At 40.3% G+C, this 21,070-nt stretch overlaps 2 protein-coding genes across 2 annotated transcripts; both read right to left on the bottom strand.

The window, feature by feature from the left end:
* Positions 1–816: 816 nt before the first annotated feature.
* On the bottom strand, positions 817–15,198 carry LOC134498483 (transforming acidic coiled-coil-containing protein 3-like). The gene is made up of 13 exons (XM_063304596.1): positions 14,926–15,198; positions 13,012–13,096; positions 12,405–12,576; positions 11,725–11,771; positions 9,127–9,257; positions 7,783–7,873; positions 7,284–7,454; positions 6,685–6,761; positions 3,686–3,729; positions 3,119–3,279; positions 1,940–2,046; positions 1,717–1,837; positions 817–968 (listed from the first exon to the last, which is right to left on the bottom strand). The coding sequence occupies exons 1-13, from the start codon at positions 14,946–14,948 to the stop codon at positions 900–902; spliced, it is 1,299 nt and encodes a 432-aa protein (XP_063160666.1). The 5' UTR covers positions 14,949–15,198; the 3' UTR covers positions 817–899.
* Positions 15,046–17,999, bottom strand: LOC134498244 (transforming acidic coiled-coil-containing protein 3-like). Its single transcript, XM_063304318.1, has 4 exons — positions 17,838–17,999; positions 17,231–17,361; positions 15,215–15,663; positions 15,046–15,056 (listed from the first exon to the last, which is right to left on the bottom strand). The coding sequence occupies exons 1-4, from the start codon at positions 17,997–17,999 to the stop codon at positions 15,046–15,048; spliced, it is 753 nt and encodes a 250-aa protein (XP_063160388.1).
* Between the last annotated feature and the right edge of the window lie 3,071 nt (positions 18,000–21,070).

The raw sequence follows: 21,070 nt of genomic DNA, 5'->3' as shown, positions 1-21,070 counted from the left end.
GGCCTTTGTTGTCAGTGTGATGTCTCTGCTCTTAACTATTTGATCGAGATTGGTCATTGCTCTTCTCCCAAGGATTAAGCGTCTTCTGATTTCCTGACTGCAGTCAGCATCTGCAGTAATCTTTGCACCTAGAAATACAAAGTCTTTCACTGCTTCTACATTTTCTCCCTCTATTTGCCAGTTATCAATCAAGCTGGTTGCCATAATAGTCTGAGGTACCCAACAAATATTGACATTGTTTCAAAAAACGAAGAGTTACTGTATGTTAGCAGACAGATATAAATTGAGTTTTCTACTAGCATTAAACACATACTATTTGTCCATTTAGCCACGGAATATACAACTCAACAAATTTACATATTTAATGAAGCATTTTATTTTAAAGACTAAAGACAGAGAGAAATGGCTCAACAGCTGGAGAGTGTCTTGCAATTTCAGTTTCTGCATACTGATTTATATGAATAGAACAAAAAGTAGTTAATGAACAATTTTAAGATTATAGAACCTGTGCAATATATCAGAAGTGTTCATTTTTTAAATGAAATGTAAACTTTCTCCATTTGTTTCATACAAAATGAAAGCAATTCCTTGCTGACTGCCAAAAACCTACAAGGAAGCAATGAAGTTGAGTCCAAGAATGCAGAGAACAGCCTATCAAACATTCATTGGATAGTTAAAAGATTGCAGACTAAAAACAAAAATACATCAAACCTTGTATTTACAGAATTATTTGTATGCCTCTTCAACTGCATTTTAGAAACAGCAACTGGGAGTATACAGGAACTATTTCATATCAAACAATATTAGTCAAACTAGTGAAACTGAAGCACAGAAATACATTTAATAAATAATCTACCCCAAAATTGGAAAACAGAACTAAATGGGATGAATGCAGAGATCTAGCACATTTTTTCCATCTTAGAAATCAAATCATCACAGATTTTTGTGAGTTCATCATTTTCTTTTGCCTGTGAAAGAAACAAGAAGAAAGCATCATATGGCAGAAGTTGCATAAATATAACTTAGAAAGTAATGTTTATATTAATAGAGTTATATTAATATCTTTGTTCCTTCATAGGAACAGGTGTGTGTGTAATTTATAAGCATCAAAATGCAGAGTGAAAGAGGTAGCTACACATTTCAATCAGGCAAGGCGTGGTACACTTTTAAGTGGAATGAAACCTCAATTTTACAGCAAATGAAATGCTGTAAATGCCTCCAAATGTCAAGTTGAAGGGAAGAGTTTTTGTTCATCCTCACTGATGAATCTGATTGATCAGTGGGCTTATCAGTGAAAAGTTAGCTATAATTGCTATAGAACAACTAGCTTTGAGGTGTCACAAATCACATACTTCAAAGGGGCGAATGGCAGCTACTTGCTTACCTGGATGGGAACACACTTGGGCTCTTTCTATTCAGGTCGTGATGACCCCCATCTTGGGGGGGTTGGTTTTGCACTACAGTGCCAGTGTTTCAACCACAGCATGCTTGGTTTGCTTCAGAGAGAACTTAGTGGGAGCCAATCCACTGTTCTGACCTCACACCATTTGGATGTTGTAGCTCCTCATACAAGGCTGATTTTACGTGTGCCTTGCATGTAGATTTTTCTTTTTCATAAAGAAGGGAAATAGTTTGGAAGACAGCCTCCCTAGTCCTTGTCTGAAAGAACGGAACACTTACAGACGGGTCCAAAAAGCAATTAAGATTTAGACTGACCTTTTGCTCAATGCTTCTCTCTAGTGACTGGATTCTCATTTGTTCTTTGCGCAAATTGGCTTGGAGTGCAACCACTTCTGTTTTGGCTTTGCTTCTCACTTGGGCAATCTCTTCATTTGCTCTGTGTGAAAAAGCATCCACACACATTAGCTCATTAAGGCTTTTTCCTCCCAAAGTTTTTAAAGCACTATAAGCCTATGGATGACCACAACACTTGACTCACTGATGCAACTTTTCTTCTGCATGTGCCTTAAGTGCTTGGTATCTCTGTTCTTCCTTCTTAATTCTCTCAAGGTAATCTTCAACACATTTCTTCAGAGCTTCTTCATTCTAAAGAATGAGAGCCAGACATGTTATTTCACCTCATAGAACAAGTTCCCACCTTCAGCGTTCTCTTCTTGAAAGCAAAACCACTGCTTATTAACTGCAGAAAACAACATTCTGGAATTCTCTTACAAATGGAATATTGTACATTTGTTCTTTTAGACAAAAATGTAAAACAGATCAGCTTGAGACCTTGAATGCTGGCTTTACTAGTAAGCACTTTAATTTCGAAACTATGAGAGGAAAGAGGAAATTAGGGTGCTTGAAGATTCTGTTTCTTTTCTACCCATCTCCTTTCACAGCATCGTCACCACTGCTAAACTGTTGGTAATCAGATCCTTAGGAATTCTTGTGTGGATATTTAAAGTAGCATCATTTAGAGCAAAACCTTTCTTTAGGCAAAACTGTTTTTCTCCAGTAGAGGAAACACAGACATTCTATGAGGTATAGAAACAGGAACGTGTAAAAAAAAAAATCTTAGCAACATTTTGCCAATTGAGCTGCAGATCCCTTGCTTTAATACTACCCCACTCCCTGCCTCAACACACAGTTCTTGGATAAATACTTACTGAGAAGAATGAATGGTATACACTATGCACCTCTCTGCCCACCCAGTTGGCAAGTCCCATGTTGGCTTAGTGATACCATCCTCTTCTGACTTGTGACCAGTTAGTATAATTAATCAAGAATCAACGCTGATTCCATATGTACAGAAAGCAAACATCTGAAAAAAGGCAGAGGTAGCACCATGTCCCCAAAGTAACTGATATAAAGAGCTATTAACAGCATTAAGAAGGAGCACAGAAGAGTTTTTTAAGGATCTATTTAAATGCCTTCAAAAATACAATTATCCTCAAATGTTTGAAGATCAATATTTGGCACAACTGTTAATATTGTGTTTTCAATGTAGGAACCTCTGTGCAGATTACAAAGATCCTCGGTCAAGAAATGGACATTCAAAACTTCACAACTTTAAGCCAAGTTTCTTAGGGAAAAAGATTGTGTCATGTGCAAAGGAATGTCTAAGGAATCAAAAGACTTTCAAGCTGCTAAGGGTAGAACAGCTGAAAATGCTCACCCTTTGAAATCCTTCTATTGCCTCCTTCTGTTTTTTAAATCGTTTGAAGAATTCAGAGAAAGACTTCTCCATGGCGTTCAGATCAGAAATAACTTGCTGTTTTTCATCCAGTACTTTCTGCAGTTCTTTTTTTGCAAGCTCCTTTTGGATCTGAGAATCCTCTACAGAAATAAATTAGTGAAATTGGCATAATATTCTAGAAGATATAATAGATTGTGGAAAGGGGTTCTCAAGCCAAAAACCTCACTATACAATTATTGATCTTAAAATGTCAAACCTAGAAATTTCCTGCAGCGGGACCTATCCCAGAGTTTCCCAACCTGAAAGCCTCCCACAGTGCTGAATTATATTCCCAGCATTCCTCACCCCTGGTCATAATGACTTGGCACCATAAGTTGCAGTGTCACAGCTTCTCAATATAGCCATCTATTCGGTTTTCTAGTCAAGTGAAGATAAGGTAGCTTCATACATTCAACTCTTAGACACGAAATACCAAGCCCAAATGCAATTGTGGAGTATTGTTTCTTCCTCAAAAATAGATGCCTACAGAATGTAATCTGAACCTACCCATCACTTGTGTTATGGTGCCTTCAAACTCAGCAACAATTTTTCTAAAAATAGAAGAAAATTATTTCAATATGCCATCAGAATATTAATCAAATCTCACACTACTGAATAGGTCCCACTTTGTCAGCAAATGCCTTTGAAACATATTCATTTTCTGAAGACAGTGCATTTAATTTCCAGCTCCTAATTCCCAGTCAAGTCAAGAGAAGATGAAACAAGAAACGTATTTGCCCTTTCGAAGCAAAACAAAAATATGCATAAGACAACAATTTGCTAAATGAAACAGGAGAGGCACTTATAGTCTTGTCTGTTGTGGATTTTACCCACTGCAAGCCGGTGAAGGAAGGAATAATAAACCCAAAGTTCTGTTCATCTCCAGAATAAAATGCAAATCAAAAATATTTTATATAATGCATACATTCTCCCTAGCCATCTTTAGCCAATACTGTCTTTTGCTGGTATTTGCGGAGAGAAACACGTCAGTTTACAAGAGCATCGCACAACTAGACTAAAGCTCTTTAGACCGAGGTTCCTCAGCCGTGGCAACTCTAAGCTGTGTGGACTTCAACTCCCAGAATTCCCCAGTCAGCTTTACTGGGGGTTGAAGTCCGTGCAGCTTAGAGTTGCCACGGCTGAGGAACCCTGTTTTAGACACAAGGATCACAGGAACGCACCTTTCATTGTTGTAGGTATACTAACAGAATCTTGATTGCCTGCCAGAGTTTCTGCTGCCTCCTCTTATACTAAACACGACCAAGGCGGGGATATTCTGAGTTTCTTTCTCATGCTTTCCACTTGCCCTGGACTGGGTTGTCGTTTTTCCTTCCTAACACTTCATCCATCCCTTCACCAAGGTTAACTCCAAATTTCTTTACAGAAGCAATTCACTACCATCTAACCGCAGACACTTTCCTGTGCTGAATAACTGAATTCTACCATCCCTGCAATATCATTATTTCTACAGGCAATCTGAACTCTCCATTTGTAGGGAGTGCACTGGTGTAGAGAGGAAGCAGTATTTCCCACGACCGCTGCAAACAAGATTTTGGTACAAGGACGGAATATCTGTTTAACATCACCCAGTCCGTCTGAAAGTTGCCCAGGAACGGGAGGAGGAACAGAAAGTGCCCCCAACCCAGCTGTAGTTGCCGCAAAAACAAAGCCCTTACTGGAAGCAGCAGAGTTTCTGTGTGGCTATCAGTATGCGCACTGTTTGCAAGATGGAAAAGGAGAAAGTAAGTTCTATGTGGAGGTTCAGGTGGTAATATAGAGGATCACATTTTGTCCATTCAGAAAGGCTGACCTTTCCTGGGACAGGGCACAGGCAAGAAGCAGGCGGGGTAGCGGAGAGATACAAGCATGGAGGCACGATACTGTAACACACTTCAGAATTCTGCCGTCTTTGTGGCTAGGCCTACGTGCCACCTTCCTGCATTGACGTTAACAGAAATACGCAGCCCACATAACTCTGAACACTACTGGGAGGAAGCCTGTGGGAACTCTGCTTGAGTGCTTAAAGACGGAGCAGTGTCACCTATGCTAGGCTAGCATAAATGTCATGGGAGATGCACCAAAAGTTTCCATCCATTCTGAAAACCAGTGAAATAAGCCAATAGCATTACAGAATGAAATTCTGCTTGCTTCACATTCTAGCTATCGCTGGAAGAGATGAGGTGAAAATGAGATCTCCCTGACTAGGGAGGAGAGATGGGGAACCTCCAACCTGTGGGCTCAACGCAATGATCCGTTGGATTATGAGGCCGCGTCTGTGCCTCACCTCCACTCCTTGGCCTGTTTGCCAAAAGTCAGGTTTGAAATATTGACACCTCATCTGTCCTGTCAGGAATTGGGCATGATATTCCCTAAGTAGGGCTCATACTTAGCAACTCCTGAGGAGATTCACCAAACTTTCCATTTGGAAAAGGCACATTCCAGGTAAAGGGTTTTTTTTTTTTCCCCCATGGATGAGAATACATGGATTGATGGCTTAATTGTATCTTCTTCCTTCTGGAGAAAGGGGACATACATTAAGCCCCCCCCCCCTCCATGCCACTAGGGGGTGGAGTGGGGAGCTGATCTGGGCAGCTTTGGTGCATCCCTTCCCTCTGCTTAAAAATCAAGTGATAAACTACAGTTCTTGCTTTGAAAGAAAGAGAATGGTACCCCTCTTTGCTTCAAATATAGGGGAAGGAAGTGCTGCTGGAGTTTTAAACTAAATTTTAGGATCCCATCAAGCACCAATCCAACACAGTGATTAAATGCATATATTGTGTTAGGCCATAATATAGTTTGCTTTATGACGATTTAGCAAAATGTGTGAACTCAGCCACTGTGGCTTAGGCAACAAATAATAGTTCAGCCAAACTACCGTCTAAAGTGAAGTGTGAATTCAGGTGTACATCAGTAGTGCTTGCTAGACCATGCTTACCCTACCAAATTGCTAAAATCTCACAAGATTTTGTTTGATATCAACAAGGGGAAGGGAATGCCCAAAGCCGGAATAAGTTGCTATCCTAGCATACTTAAACATACAAACCAGAAAAAGCACAGCAAATTCATCAAATGGGAAGAGAATAGTTGCTAAGTTGTAAATACCTCCTTGCAGTATATAATATGCACAAGTCAAGCTTTAATGTACAAGGGTCCCCCCCCCCATGATATCCTTCTGCTTTGTCAAGTTGTAACACTGTAAGCTGAGCAATCAAAACACAGGTGTCAGAAAACATTCAGCTAGGCTGGGGAGACAGATTCACAAAGTTCTGTCCTGGGGGCCGCAGTACAAAACCCCCAACTCATAGTCTGGATGGGCCTTTTGGCTGAGAATTCCGAAAAAGCTGCAGGGTCATATTCTATAACCTTTTCCAGTACAGATTCCCTATTAGGTGGAACAAGGCACTTCCTTTTAAGAACTGGGTCAGAAGTCAGATGGAAATAGGTTAGATTTATTTCTTTGGAGAAATCATTACAAAACAAATCTAATGTTACCTACTTATACCTACTCCATTTCTTTACTTTCAGCATAAATTTTTTCATGCTTCCTCTTCCATTCCAAAGCTTCCCTTTGCTTTTCTTGCACCTGAAACAGCAAGATTCCCAAAACACTTAGCAAAAAGAGGTATATTTTTAGATTTAGGGAGAATGAAAGAAATGCAGCCAGCAATGTTTTTCATCTGACTTCGTATCCCTATAGCTTGGGACAAACAGAATAACTTTCCTGGGATTGCACCCTTCTTTATAAGGCTACAATCTTGAAATGATTTTTTGTCACAGAGCTTCTGCTGAGGAACTTGATAAAACTGCTATTATACAAAAATCTATTACTACAGGAACAGGAACCTTGAAGATACAAATGAGAAAAAAAATCAAAGCTATAGAATTGGATGGACTGTGAAAATCATTTCTTTGTCTTGTTCTACCAAAAAAAGTTCAGATTTGAGAGCATAACAACTTACAGGCAAAGGTATGGAGTCTAAAGGATGGGTTTTGGTCATCACCTCCCCACCACTTGAATAGTATTTATGTAAGAAAAAGAAATAGAGCATCCAGTCCGATAGGATGTGCACGGAGAGAGATTTGAAATAACATTTGATGTTTTTACCTCAGCAGTAAGTGTTTGAACAACAGCATCCATCTCAAGTTTTACCTTCTGTAAAGCTTCGTCCATATCTTTTTGACTGTATTTCAGTACATCTATAATAGCTTCAGGAGGCTGAGCACATGAGAACAATGGCACATCATTACTGGTGGAGATGTCTGGAGATGTCTTTGCCTGTGGTAAGAAATGTAACACACCTTTCATTTATAAGAACAGCTATTCCTCTTAAAAAGTGTATTTACCCAAGGGTTTCAGAGTAACTATAATTCCTTACACCTTCACACTTGGGAACAGTGTTTTGTTTGACCAATAATCTGCGGAAATCTAGACACTTCTGATAATTTCTGTGGCATGGAATGCAAAAACATGCAGGTCGAAACCTCCTTCATGCAATGGGAAACAGCAATATTTTGCTGTTTTAAATCCGATGATGCAGTGGGTTCCATTTTACAAGCATCAATGGAACTGACCACCATGATTGAAATATTTGGATGGCACTTACCAGATCTGGAAAAATTGGGAAGTCAAGCCCCAACAGCTTTTCTTCCTGTTCAGATGTTTTTGCTTCAGTGGGTGCAGTTTTTGTAGAAGTTCTGTTTAGAAGCAAACAAAGGAGCTAATGACAGAAACGTCATATCAGATGATTTTTTTCTTACGTATTAGGTTAAAGTATTAGCACCTACCTGACCTCAACTTGGCTCAGAAGCTAAGTTTTAAGTGATTAAAAAAAACCCAGAAGGCGGCAATGGGACGCTGCTTTTCTTACTGCTGCCAAGAACACTTAATAGATATGTCAACAGAGTCAAGCTCAGCTTGAAGGAGACTCGACGTATATTGATGAAGGCCTTCTCTCCTGTACCAGCCTCTAATAACTGTGACTTCTATCTACCTCTCTCCTTAAACTTTCAATTCTATGGGCTGAAAAGTTAATCACAGAACATGGGTGTGCGAGAAACAGGAAAATGCTGGTGTACATTATCCCATTTCTTCCATCATCAGCTTCTAATGCAGCACATTACACGGCCCCCGTCTTCCCACTGTCTCCTCTGCCAACCCCGGCTACTACTGCTACCAATGTACTATAGCCTGTGTAACTGGTCTCAGCAGTAAGGAATAGGTCCCTAACACAGCATATCTCACCGGCTCATCTGCTCCCATCTTCCCAGCCTTCGTTTCACTTCCCTCCCTCAGCTTCTTTTGGTGTTACAACCCCCCACCCCTTTCCTAGAATAGCCACCGTTTAATTTCACGCATGTTAAAACCAGCTACCCTTTGCATGTCCCCAGTGTATGGTATTACAGCTTTCAGGAAGACCGGGAAAATGTGTTTTGTTTAAAGTTTGCACCAAAACAAACCCACTCAAAATGTTTTGCCAAAAAACATTTTAGTTGGCTGCAGTCTGTCAAGCAAAACCTGAAACAGCTCAAAGTCTTGTGTTCCGTAAGAACAATCTTTGAAATATTTTTAATGGAAATGCAAGAATAACTGCTAGGTAATATGTCAGCCCTTGGGAAATGCTTCCTACTAGCTAAATCACATGCACACATAAAAGCAGGGATATGACTTTTAAAACAATAAAATGAATCCTCATAGAAAACAAGGGAGTACAACTCTTCTCTCACCAGTTGAAAAATCTAGATTTAGGATCTGTCATCCAGCCCTACCTCTTCTCATTTGAATGCCTTCAGATTTTAACAGTCATAGAGAGGCAGCTTTGAAATATAAATGTAAATACTTCATTTAAACCTACATAATACTATACTATATTAGAGATACAATTTTAAGTAAGATATTTAAATCTGCATGAGCTTCTAAAACTCTCATTTAAAAAAGAGGCAACACGTACCCATTTTGCAGCAAGGCCGCCACCGGAAGAGGTGCTCCACTAGCATCGGGGCCCCTTTTCTTAGGGCTTTCGCTGAGCAGAGGGTCAAATTTCAAGTACAGGGACTGCTTTCTCAAAACAGATTCCTTCAGCTAAATGAAACACATTTGTGGAGTCAACACAGGCAGCCTCTCTCTCTCTCGGTCACGTCCCAGCCTTCTCTGAAGATTTTTGGCTGGCACTTAGTCTTAACAAGGACACACGTTCTTCAGGGAAAGCGTGCGGGCTGAAAAACTTAACAACCGCATTCATTGGCAGTAAAATATCACCTCCCTGCATTTACCCGTGAATTGGGATGTGCACGTATCTTATGTTTGCTGAGAATGCAGTAGCAGAGGCAGCTTCGAGAGAGGGGAAGAACTGGCCGCCAAAGCTCGAAGGGGAGAGCGCGCATAAGCAGTGAGCATTTACTGTGGACAGACACCCCTATCCACGAACGCCCCAATACAGAGAAAGGTGCTTGAATACCAGGATCCCTCACTGGTGGAGAGCCTAAGGGACAGAGAAGCTTTTACTGCAGATGCTCAGCCTATAATGCAGGGACAGCAGAGGAGGCTTGTGTGCTGTCTAAACAGCACCAGACGTCTTAAGCACACACACCCAGGAATAAGAGCAACTGAACTCAATGTGACTTACTATATTCTCCTTGAGTTTTCCACCCTAACCAAAAGAATCAACTTGTTTCTAAGTTGCAAACTGAAGGAAAGGAACAGCAATATCTCAAAAATCTCCTCCCAGTTTGCCCTTCAGCTTTTATCAATTTAAACTGGGCTAAAAGGCCTATCCACAGCACAACAGCATACTTGCCTGTGAGTTAGGCCATTAAACTCAACAGGATTTACTACAGAATTAAGACTGTGCAGGCTTATGCTTGCTGAGCTCAGATTTCCGTAATGTCTTTCTCTGCATGAGCGGATGCATACGCAGAACAGAAATCTGGACACACAACAACGGTTTGGAAGTTATTATTTCAACTGATATTACTTTATTGTTTGGCCTAGTCCTTTTTCTTGGCAGGACCTCAGGCTAATACTCATGCGCAGCACAAATATTCAGAAACATATACAGGCTTGTCACATGCATTTATGGGGAAGTTTTCAACACCGATTTCAATGAGAGTTATAAACCCAAATTGACCAGGTAAGGACACTAGGCAGCAAACAGGATTTTTCCATTTTTATAGTGTTTTCCTCTCTAAACTTCCTTTGAGGGTCATCTACCTTTGGGGTAAAATAATACTGTGCCCCAAGGGATGCTGGCTTCATTTCAGAAAAACAACACAAGTCAAATCGGGAAACGCACCTTAGCGGAAAGAGGAGGAACTGGATTCAGGGATCCATAGCCCACAATCAGATCAAAGATGAGATCTGTCTGACTGGTTGGCCCAATTAGAGCGTTTTGGGATGAGTGAGGACATGCAAGGTGGGAAAAGAGATGGCCATGTATTTCTTGCTTATTAAGTAACACTGCTACTTCACATCTCCTTTTGTGCAGTTGTGTACATGGCAGTGTTCTTTTGCAAATAATCAGCTGAATAATTTATCTTCCCCCTTAATTTGTTTACCCAACTTTCCATTGTTCTTTTCTCACAATATCTAGTATGCCCACCCTTTTACAGTACAATTCTTTCAGACAGTGTCAATTATCTACATTTTTAGTTCTGCTTCGTTAATCTATTCCTCACAGAGATTACTCATTATTCCTTTCCATTTCTGGAACCATAAAAATCTCAAAGTACTGTAATGTACCACTACATGTATCTGTCTCCTTCCTGCCTTTCGTGCAGGTAAGAGGCATCTTTCAAAATACACTTGTCCTTACTCATAGAAGGGTGCATGTATCACTTATATTAGGCAGCAGCTTTATGGAAAAGGGATTACAGTCTCTAAGTCAAATTCAGCTGGCAAGGGTTTTGGAAGTCATCTGAGAAAGTGGTTGCTGCAGTCAAATGTAAAAATTTCTGATAGATTTTTTTTATGAAACTTGCCATACCTCCTTCTTTTATAAAGGTCTAAATGTCCTGCAAATTACATCACCTTCTGATAACAAATAAAAATGGGACAGGGATTTTTAGTTGTGTTTAAGTTTCTCCCCCACACTAGGTATAAAGGAGCGGGGAGCTCCAGTTCTCCCAAGTATCATTCCAAAATTAGAAGCAGGTAGGGATAAGCTACGCTCCAGATCAACCCAAGGCAAGTTGGACTAATTGGAGCTGACAGTCTGGCTGTGAAGTGGATTCTGTGGCTTTTGTACAACCCTAATAAAAATAATTCCCAAAGGAAGTTTCGGATTTACTTGAACATCACAGCGAACCTCCCATTTTCATTAAGCGTTTCAGTTTAGCTACCTCAGACCACCAGAAAGAATGTTTCAGATAATCATAAGGTATATACAGCAATTCTCAGTTTTGTCTGTAATATTAAGTCACACTTCCATGTAGTTACAGCATTAGAATCCTCCCCAACTGACTATTTTATTTTTTTCCCTTTAGAAGCTCTTTTCGGCTGGTGGACCCAAGACAGACAAGCCATACATTTGGTTCTCTTATTGGTTACTTACCGAGGCCATTCCAAATTGCTCTAGATAGTCTATTTGTATTCCAAGAACTAGAAGGAGAAAAAGATGGAATACAACAGCAATCAAGAATTTATCACAAAATGAAGTATTGCTTTCAGAGACAAATAAAGAAACCCCTTCCTGCAATTAGGGTGGCCTATCTGTACCCAGAAGGTGAGCAGACAGCCTTCTTCCCATTGGTCATTTAATCAATTTAACTAGCAGGCCTGCTGTTACCAAACAAAAACAAAAACTACTTTGCCAAACTTCCAACGTGAACATGGATTAACAGATTGTCTGTGGACCTGGACCTGCACTGAAAGGTTTACTACGTGTGTCATGGCAACACGCAATCAATATTTATCTAAATGAAGAAATGGCAATAGCTTTCGCTTAGAGGCTCATCTTACATTCATTAAAACTGCAATTTCAGCACGGTCAAAAGTGCATGGAGTTACAGTTGCAGCTCTTACTTTTCTTCATCTCTTTTGAAACACTGGGCCAGAACTTTTGGTTTATCAGTCTGATTACTGGCCATTATCTACAAGGTTTCAGTGTGCTCTATATAAATGTTCCAAGCTCCTTTGAAACATAGCAAACAAAAATAAATAGGGGTAAAACTACTTGACTAGCATTTGCTCATGGGGATACTCTAATGTTACCTTAGACTGACTTATACTTACCTTCCATAGGCGGTCTGAATTCTTCACTTTCTGTAAATGGCTGGTTACTTTCACTCGCTGTTTCTGTATTTCCACAAAGGGGTCTGGGTGCTCGATCACCTACAAGCAACTGTCTGCTCAGAGACACGTTTCCTTGGTCTGAGGTCTCAGATAATATGGTCCTTCGGTTCACCTAAGTAAACAATATTTTTGTGGACACGTTCAGCAGAGTGGTAAGCTCCAATTGCATGAGAGGCTAAATTTGCTCCCCTTCCGTTTGCCAATTAGTCCTGTAACAGCACAATGGCCTGTTATTCCACTGCATGGAAAAAGACAGAAGCCCAGACAGCCTTCCTACCAGAATTGTCTTGCTGATCTTGGTTTGCCAACTGCACGTAAGTTCGATGCATAAATGCAAACACCGCTTTACTGTGTATAACATGTCAACTAATCCGAACGGACAATTCTATCGGCAACCCAATGTCGTACTAAGAAAGGAGTGCAGCTTGTTGCAGAAGTACAGAAAGCAGTATTCTCTGCAATGCCCTCAGAATCATGGCTGTTCTTTCTCTGCCAAACCTGGGTGGCATGAATACAAATAGTGATGAATATTGGGACAATACAATACCATTATTCCTCCTGAAGGTTCACCTTGAGCATCTTTTTCAGCCGCAGCCCAACCGTCAGTTAAAATCCGATCATTGGTTTCTTTCCTATACAAAGCAGAAGGTTGATATCAGAGTATATGAGCAACGATGCTTGGTATTTTGTGCTTTATAAGTTATTTGTAATCCAACGCATCTCCTGTTCTCCATCTTTCTCTGTACCATATTTAGAATGTAAGGTTTGGGGGGAAATTTTGCTTTTTCAAAGATCTGGTTGTGTAAATGACTAGCATGTCCAAAATGTTCTAGGCTCAGAACTAGTTTCAAGTATTCTGAGATCAGAACGAAGCATCAGCATTTCCCCCTTATAGGGGCAGGGCATTTTATTCCGTATTGTTTCAAATGCTCTTAGACCTTGTCTTTCTTTTCCTCTAGTCTTTGGCTACATGAAGAGCACATTAGAAAATAAAACACAATGCACAGATTGTATCCATGCTGCTACAGGTCTGAACAAATTCAGTGGAGGAAGTGTGTGGGAAGTCACTTAAGCGTGAACTGCTTACTTGATGGATAAGCTTACAGCTTTTTAAAATTATCTGCTATAGAGGAGTTGTTAGGCTGCAATAGAATAATGCTGTCTCGTATACTGAATGCTTTCGGTAGGCTGCAAATGCAAAGGATCCACTGTGTATGCGCATTAAAGACAGGGCTACCATGCTGTTGAATTTTCAGACTGCCAGATGCAAGAAGCATGCACTATGCACGTACATTAGAAAGATGTCAAGCAAAAAGCCATTTTGGAGCTCTTACATTGCAGCTTAAAAATAAAATGGGTTTTTCCCCCCAACTTAGTTGTAGAGCTCTTTGTGCATATTTAACTGTTGTTCCCATTGTTTATCATGGGAATTTAAAATGCTTTATTTTCTTTTCTAAAAAATAATCCCTTGACTAATTTTTCAGTAAATTAAATGGCAGGCAACACTATGCAGGTACTATCAATTCATCTACTTTCGCTATGCTGAAATCTAAGCGAGGGAGCAGAGGCTTGGGTTTTGCATCATTATTTCCCATGGTAGAACACACAAAAAATATTCTGATTTAGTCAGAATATAATCTGTTCAAAATGTTCCAATAGATTAAGACATTCCATGTGGATATTTTTGTTTTCCAAGCTCAAAACAAAATGTTGTTTGCTGCGTGCATTATTGATAAGACATGCTTATTGCTTAAAAACTGGATAAAATCTATGCATTATGAAGTTAATGGATAACAAAACTTTGGACTATCTAACAGAACTGGATATTGAACAAAATAAAATGTCTGATATTGCAATCCTGAACAATTGCAGTATATGCCATACATCTCATTTGCTGAAGGAACAAGCAAGAGATTGACTCTCGCCACCTTTTAAATGGATATGCTCCTCCAATTCGTTGAGTTAAATCTAGAAAGAGCTTTATGGCAAGAACTAAAATCCTAGAGAACAGAATCGAATAAGTGAATGGAGGAATGAGCTCACTGATTTAAGAATTCTACCGAAGGAAGAAATGGCTGCAGGAAGCACTCTCCCATATACAGTTTGGAGGACAATGAACAGGATGAAGGTGGGGGTACCAAAGTGTTAGACGAATCTATTTAAGTGGAGGTTGCTGGCTAATATATTTTGTGAATGTGGAGAAATCCAAGACCCGGCGCATCGGATGATGTGCTAATTACTGCTGGAGCCTTGTACGGTCAATGACTTACAGCAAGCTAATGACAAAGCTGTGGCGGTAGCTACATTTTGGCAAAGCAAAGTTTGATCTAGACACGAAATAAATAAAATCTCATTTGCACCCATATTTAAATTTCTGGCCTTAACTGATTACAAGTCTTTCACCAATACATCTTGTTTTTCAAGGCCAAGATTTCTCCAGATGCACTTACAGAATACTTACTGGCTTTCTGGTGTTAATTCCATAGTCTCAAATTTATCAGGTACCCCAAGTTTTTGTGTTTGTAGGGAGCCTGGTCCATTTTTCTGGATATTAGATTTTTCTGTACAGGGCGCAGGACATTCAGTGGAATCCTGTATGTTGGACCCACATCCAAATGCGTTGAAGTTAGGATCAAAGTCAGCGCAGTCCAGCTTGTAAGATTCTTTGGGAACCCAGCTCTCTTTCACTTCAGTGCTAGTATTCTCTTCACTATTCTTTATTTCGCCACTGTTTAAATTTTCAGAGCTACCTAATTTTTGCCTGGGAGAATGTTGTAAGTACAACATTGGTAAGGGCTCAGGGCTGCAAGCTCTGTTAGAGGCAAGGTTTGTGGCATGATCATAATTTAGAATTTGCTTTGAGACATCATCATGTAGTAACGAGGCGAGGGAGAAATTATTCCTGGTTGTGCAGACTGCTTCCTCAGATGGAATATTTTTAGTTACAGTTTGAGGCCACCAAACTGAATCACATGAAAGAGAAAATCCATCTTGTTTTTCAGCTCCAGCAAGAACTTCCAAAAGAGACTGTTTCTGGCTATTAGAATAATTCAGAAGGCTGTCTGAGCTCTTAAATGACTCAACATCATTGACAGTAGGCAAGTAGGTTAGATCATCTGAAGGATCAGGAACGAGCTTTCCTTCCGTTTGTATCTTTTCTTTTGCTGAAGTAATCTCTGTGGTAATTGTTGGTTGACTCCTGCTGAAAGATATACAGTATTCATTTTAGTCAAGCTTTTCAAGGATACGGTAATTGAATTAAAGGCGGCTATAATTCACAGGGTTCATTGTTGATTGACCACGAGATACACTGCCCACTTCTGAGTGTCTGTTGTGAAACAGCATGGTTTTTTTTTTTCTTGGATGCTTTGATTTTACTCTCTGGAACTTCTATAGCTGATCTGAACAAATTGGGAATAATTTGGAAATAAATATTCAGAGGACCAGCCTGCATGTAACAGAAATAATTGCATAGTTCCTTTGTGCTTGCATGCCACCTATTAAATATTATTTAAGGCAGTATTTCTGTACTAATGATATGCATACTATGGCTAATATGTAGGAGGAGTGTGTTGTATTAATTTTTTTTAAAAAAATGTTTCTTTCAACTTTATTATTACACTGTTTTTGACATGGAACCACATTCATGGGTATTCCCTAGCTCTATCATTTGTCTGCCAATCCCATGAAAAGTAAAAGCAGCTGGGTCAAGGGGGTGGGAAGCAAAATTCCTGTGGAAGACAGGAAAAATGCATCTGATATTCAAGCCGTATCTACCCCAGATTACAGTCTTAAGAGCATGGGGTCGTTTGCAGATCATTTAGTGCCTGAGGGACAGAAGCCATAGTGGGGATAAATATGTATGTCCCCATTTCTGATTCTGATCTATTGGTGCAGTTTTCAAGACAAACAAAATTATCATAATTTTTTTTCCCACAGAAAAAGCAGACTTTTAATTTCTTTATTAAAATACTGGTAACATGATTGGTGGAATGTAAGATTGAGAACCACTGCTCTGAATGACCAACTGTACAATTTTTTCTCGGGCTTCTGAGTCAGACTTGACTACTGGTGACTACATGGAGAAATCCATGCAGTTTTCTTGGCAACATTTTCAGAAATGGTTTGCCATCTCCTTCTTTCTAGGCTGAGAGAAAATGACTGGTCCAAACTCACCCAGCTGGCTTTGCACCTAAGACACGCTAGAACTCAAATTTTCCCACTCTTAGTCCAGCACTTTAACTACTAGACCAAATTGTCTCTCTATACAAATTAGTGAAGTAAAAACCAACAACTCTAAAACAGAATAAAAGCCATCCTCACATAACCTATTCCTAGAGTCAACTCACTAAAGATCTTAAAACAATCCTGACAAATACTGAAAAATAAAAAGGCCTTCACACAAACCTAACATATTTGAAGGGTGACTTCATGTAGCTAGAGATAAGGCAAGAAGCATCAAAATGCATGATCACAGACATTCCAGGCTAAGGTAACTATCCTTTCCAGATCTTAAGGCAAAGAATATATAAATGTATGTATTTAAATACTTTTTCCAGGATGTTCCAGCACAAGTCACTACTTCTCTGCTTAGGCTTCAAGGGTTAGAAGTGCCAATTTCTAGAGGGAACAAGCTCTTTCCTACTTTAAAGGGTGAAAGCTACAAGGGAATACCATGCTTTTGGAAAAGAGGGCCATCTTACAACCTTTTTTTCATCTCAGTTGTACAAACACACATCAGAGCAGTGATCATCTGTTTTACTCACACAGCATTACATGCAGTCACAAGAAGACTGTCTGAAATATCTGCTATAAGAGAAATTTCAGGCTTTTTCTTTATATCTGGACTCAAGATCCTGCGAGTTTGAGGATCCCGCATTGGAGTTTGGAAAGTTACCTGCAAAGGAAAAAAAACCATGTTTAGAACAGCAGGGGAAAAAACAAACGTCTGCAAATTCATAATAAATTTAGAAGGATATTCATGTTCTGCTATTCCATTGCTAGCAGAGATGCTCAAACCAGGAAAAATAAAAATAAAAAGTTCTGTCAAAGAACACCAATTACAGCAACGAAAAAAATCTACAAAACTGAAAAGAATCAGAGCTAAAGTAAGACCGAAGTAGCAAACAAATAGAAAATGTGTCTTCTGCAGGGTGTCAACGGTTGGGTTAACGCCACACACTGAAATACAAACTGCCCAAGCCTATCTGAGCTAGACAAGTGGCTTTGCAAACCCAGCCAACGTGTTCTGCCGAAGTAGCACTCAGCTAAATCTCCTGGGATACAGGGTTCCACATCCTGCCTGTAAAGAGAAGACGCCCTCTCCGCTTCCCTTGCATCTGGTAAAAGAGCTGTGTGGACATCAACACATACCTTCATAGGCTTCACTATTCCTTTCGGTGGCACATTTTCCTTCTGTGATGGCCGAAGAATAGAAGTCCTGCCTGTGGTCTCTGCAGACGTGAAAAGTATTGCACAGCTTTCAGCCGCTATGCCATCACTAATATTTTCTCCATTTAAAGTGTGTAGGCTCATTCTAGAAGTGAAAAAGTGAAAACCTGTAAACAGTGTTATCTGACAATTTTGTCTTAAGACGGCAGATGGATTCCAGATTCCAAAAAACGATAATTCCATTCAGGATAGTAGTATTGGAATCCAACAACTTCTGAAGATACTGCCCAGAGGTGCTTCACTTCTCCTTTAAATCAATTCACCACTTACAGCAGCTACTAAACTAGATTCAAGAACAGGAATGAAAAACCTGTGTCTTCTTCAGATTTGCAAAATGACAGTCCTAATAAACATTCCCCATCAGAAGTCAGGACAGTGTATTGCAGCAAAGGTTCCACACTTCTTTAAAACACAGTTACAAATAAATTCTAGCTTTACCTAGACTGTGTTCCTAAGCATATTTTCTTAGAAAAGAATAAACTCTGTTGTATGGAAGAAAATTATTTGCATAATTTTCTTAGGCAGAAGGTAGTAATTCTTTAAAGAACTGCAAACATTCACTCTTGCTGTATAGGACATTTCAAGCTGTACATACAAGAAGGTGGCTACATTATTCATAAAAGAAATGGGACTGGACAGTTAATGGACTTCGCTAATGACCAGCCATCTAAGTATTAATCGGATCTAACTTTGCTTAGCCAACCTTGGCTGTTCTCAGAAAAGCTAAGTGCCACACCTTGCTGTTAGACTAAGCTGACAAGTCTAACATCCCAGATACCAATGATAATGGTGTGCAATCTGCATATATCTCCTCTTGCTTTAGGGGATTATTACAACCATAGTAAGATCTACCACAACATTACTACATTCAGCTAGTCTATTATTTTAAAAATCTACTATCAAACATAATTAGAAGTGATTATGATTACCCTCTGTAGGTTTGGTTTATCTCCAAACATGAAATAAGGAAAAAAAAGCCATTTACTAGAAACATCCAAATAGTAGTAGTAGTAGTATTGTTTTACCACAAAAGCACAGCTATACTTCAGGGAGATGCACTGGCACAATTTTCAATTATTGTACCAAAACCAGTTTGCAATAGGCTGCTTTACATTTGAGCTCTGCCTGGGAGAATAGCTGAGTTTTTCAAAACAAAAATTAGGAAGGAATGATAAAAAATGAGAAAAAAGACAGCATTTCATATATTCTTTCTCTTGCTGCTTTCTTATCCTCCCCACAACCCCCACACATAATCATGAAATAATAACAGTTTATCGACCATGTTATCAGCTTGGAAATCCTGAGACTAATCACTACCACAGTAGGAACTCCGGAAGCATCTCGACCATTTATTTATTTGTAAACACTGGCAAAAAGCTGTCATACACGGATGCTGTAAGAATTAACAAATATATGTATTGCTTTTAGGCAGAAATGCCAATCAACATTAGTACAAGTTATCTTGAAGACATTTCATTCCTACATATTTGCATAGCAAACTCTACTGGGGCAGCTCAAGTCATCATTTCTGAGGGTTTATTAAGTTGGGGGCATAGGAATTTGATAAGATGAAGACTAGACTGGGAAGTTGAGAAAACATCTTGGAAAAAAACCACATAGAAGCCATTTCTGTACTGCTGTCAAAAAACCTGCATGGCATGTGCATGTTGTCACCAGGAACCAAACAAGACTAAAGAGTCTACCTTTTTCTAATATAAAAGGAAAAAAATACTTCCATATTAAATGTTTTGAATAATTTTATCCCTGAAAACATAGTTATGTTCTTTTAACCAATTTGTTTTTTTCTCAAATAGATTTAATACAGTTGCCTAAATCAGTGTTTCTCAACCTCAGCAACTTTAAGATCATGCTGGTGGGGAATTCTGGGAGTTGAAGTCCACAGATCTTAAAGTTGCTGAGGTTGAGAAACACTGGTCTAAACGTTCTGAATAGATTTGCAGATTGGGGAGATGAAGGCATAGTTCTGAAACATTGGGCAATAAGCTTCTTTAATACTATTTTTCCCTCCTGTCTTCATATAACGTGGGACTTTGTATGATACAAAGGACAGTGTCAGATTTTTAAATTGCGTATCTCAGAATACCCACTGGACTGTTCCCTTTTCTACAAGGTCATCTGGTCACCAGGAATCAAGCTGGGCTGGGCAAGGGCTTTATTTACAGTTCAGATGGCAGCATCCAGAGACTTTGGCTGGTCTTGAAAAACCAAGGATTATTGGATGGGAGACCCAGAACAAGGCAATGGTCAATCCATCCCATACTTAGACCAGGAAAATTGAAGGGGGGGGGCGTCCACCCAACGACCGAAGCGAGAATTTACTTTACGCTTTTGAGATAGTTGAACCACATCGCGCTTGGTGCGGATTTAATCCATAAAAATAGGTAAATAAGAGTCTGGAACAAGCCAAACCTTCGCTATTCCGCAGAATGACTTCTGGGTTTCCACAATACACGAAATCATGTGCTGACCAACCTGGATTCGCACAACATACAATTCCCCCCACGCCAGTGAACCCCGTCAATCGGAAAGCCTATGAGCACGCCGACCCTGTGAAACAGACACGAAGAGGACGACAGGCAGGGAGAAGGGCTGAGTTCCCACAGCACGCTTTACCTGCGGGCCGAATAAACCCATTTTCATGGTTCACACGAGACGCTGAGCCACAAACTCACCCAACGAACCAGACGCGGAGCCCCCAAAAGCTCAGCCGGTTGTGGGAACGCGTGCACGGAGCCTGGGTTTCCCGCCAGCCCGAGCGCCTCGTCCGAAAAGACAAACCCCGTCCTCCCGTAGGGAAGCCCCGGAGAGCGAGTCCACCTACCTGCCTCACCGCCGGCCCCGCACATCTGCCCAACCCTTTCACCAACGCCAGCTCTCGTTTCAAATTTGAACGTCGCCCCTTCCCCGCCAATGGCGAGCCGAGAGCGACGGTCATCACGGGTACGTCACCGGGGCGGAGCCGTCCTGGCAGTTACGCATGCGCAAACCAATATCCGCGGGAAAGCATCCAGGGGGAGGTAGGAGCTTGTCGGGGAGGCGTGGCCCGCAGTTGGACGCGGGAGGTTGGAAGGCGTGCGTGTTTGGGGCTGGTCTCAAGGCGAAATGGCCGATTGGTGGAAGAACGGGGCAGCTTC

This window comes from Candoia aspera, chromosome 5 (genome assembly GCF_035149785.1).
Source record: "Candoia aspera isolate rCanAsp1 chromosome 5, rCanAsp1.hap2, whole genome shotgun sequence".
Lineage (NCBI taxonomy): Eukaryota > Metazoa > Chordata > Lepidosauria > Squamata > Boidae > Candoia > Candoia aspera.
Note: the sequence above shows the minus strand (reverse complement) of the source record. Positions and strands in the feature narration are given on the sequence as shown.

What these genes read in the sequence shown, in the direction of transcription:
- LOC134498483 (XM_063304596.1), bottom strand. Translation starts at nt 14,948, where the DNA reads ATGGAATTAACACCAGAAAGCCA. An exon ending in TTCAAACACTTACTGCTGAG is followed by an intron (nt 6,762 to 7,283) that starts GTAAAAACATCA and finishes TTGCTGTTTCAG; the next exon opens with GTGCAAGAAAAGCAAAGGGA. An exon ending in GCTGAAAGTAAAGAAATGGA is followed by an intron (nt 3,730 to 6,684) that starts GTAGGTATAAGT and finishes TTCTATTTTTAG; the next exon opens with AAAAATTGTTGCTGAGTTTG.
- LOC134498244 (XM_063304318.1), bottom strand. Translation starts at nt 17,999, where the DNA reads ATGAGCCTACACACTTTAAATGGAGAAAATATTAGTGATGGCATAGCG. An exon ending in GAATAGTGAAGCCTATGAAG is followed by an intron (nt 17,362 to 17,837) that starts GTATGTGTTGAT and finishes TTTCCTTTGCAG; the next exon opens with GTAACTTTCCAAACTCCAAT. An exon ending in GTGACTGCATGTAATGCTGT is followed by an intron (nt 15,664 to 17,230) that starts GTGAGTAAAACA and finishes ATCTTTCAGCAG; the next exon opens with GAGTCAACCAACAATTACCA.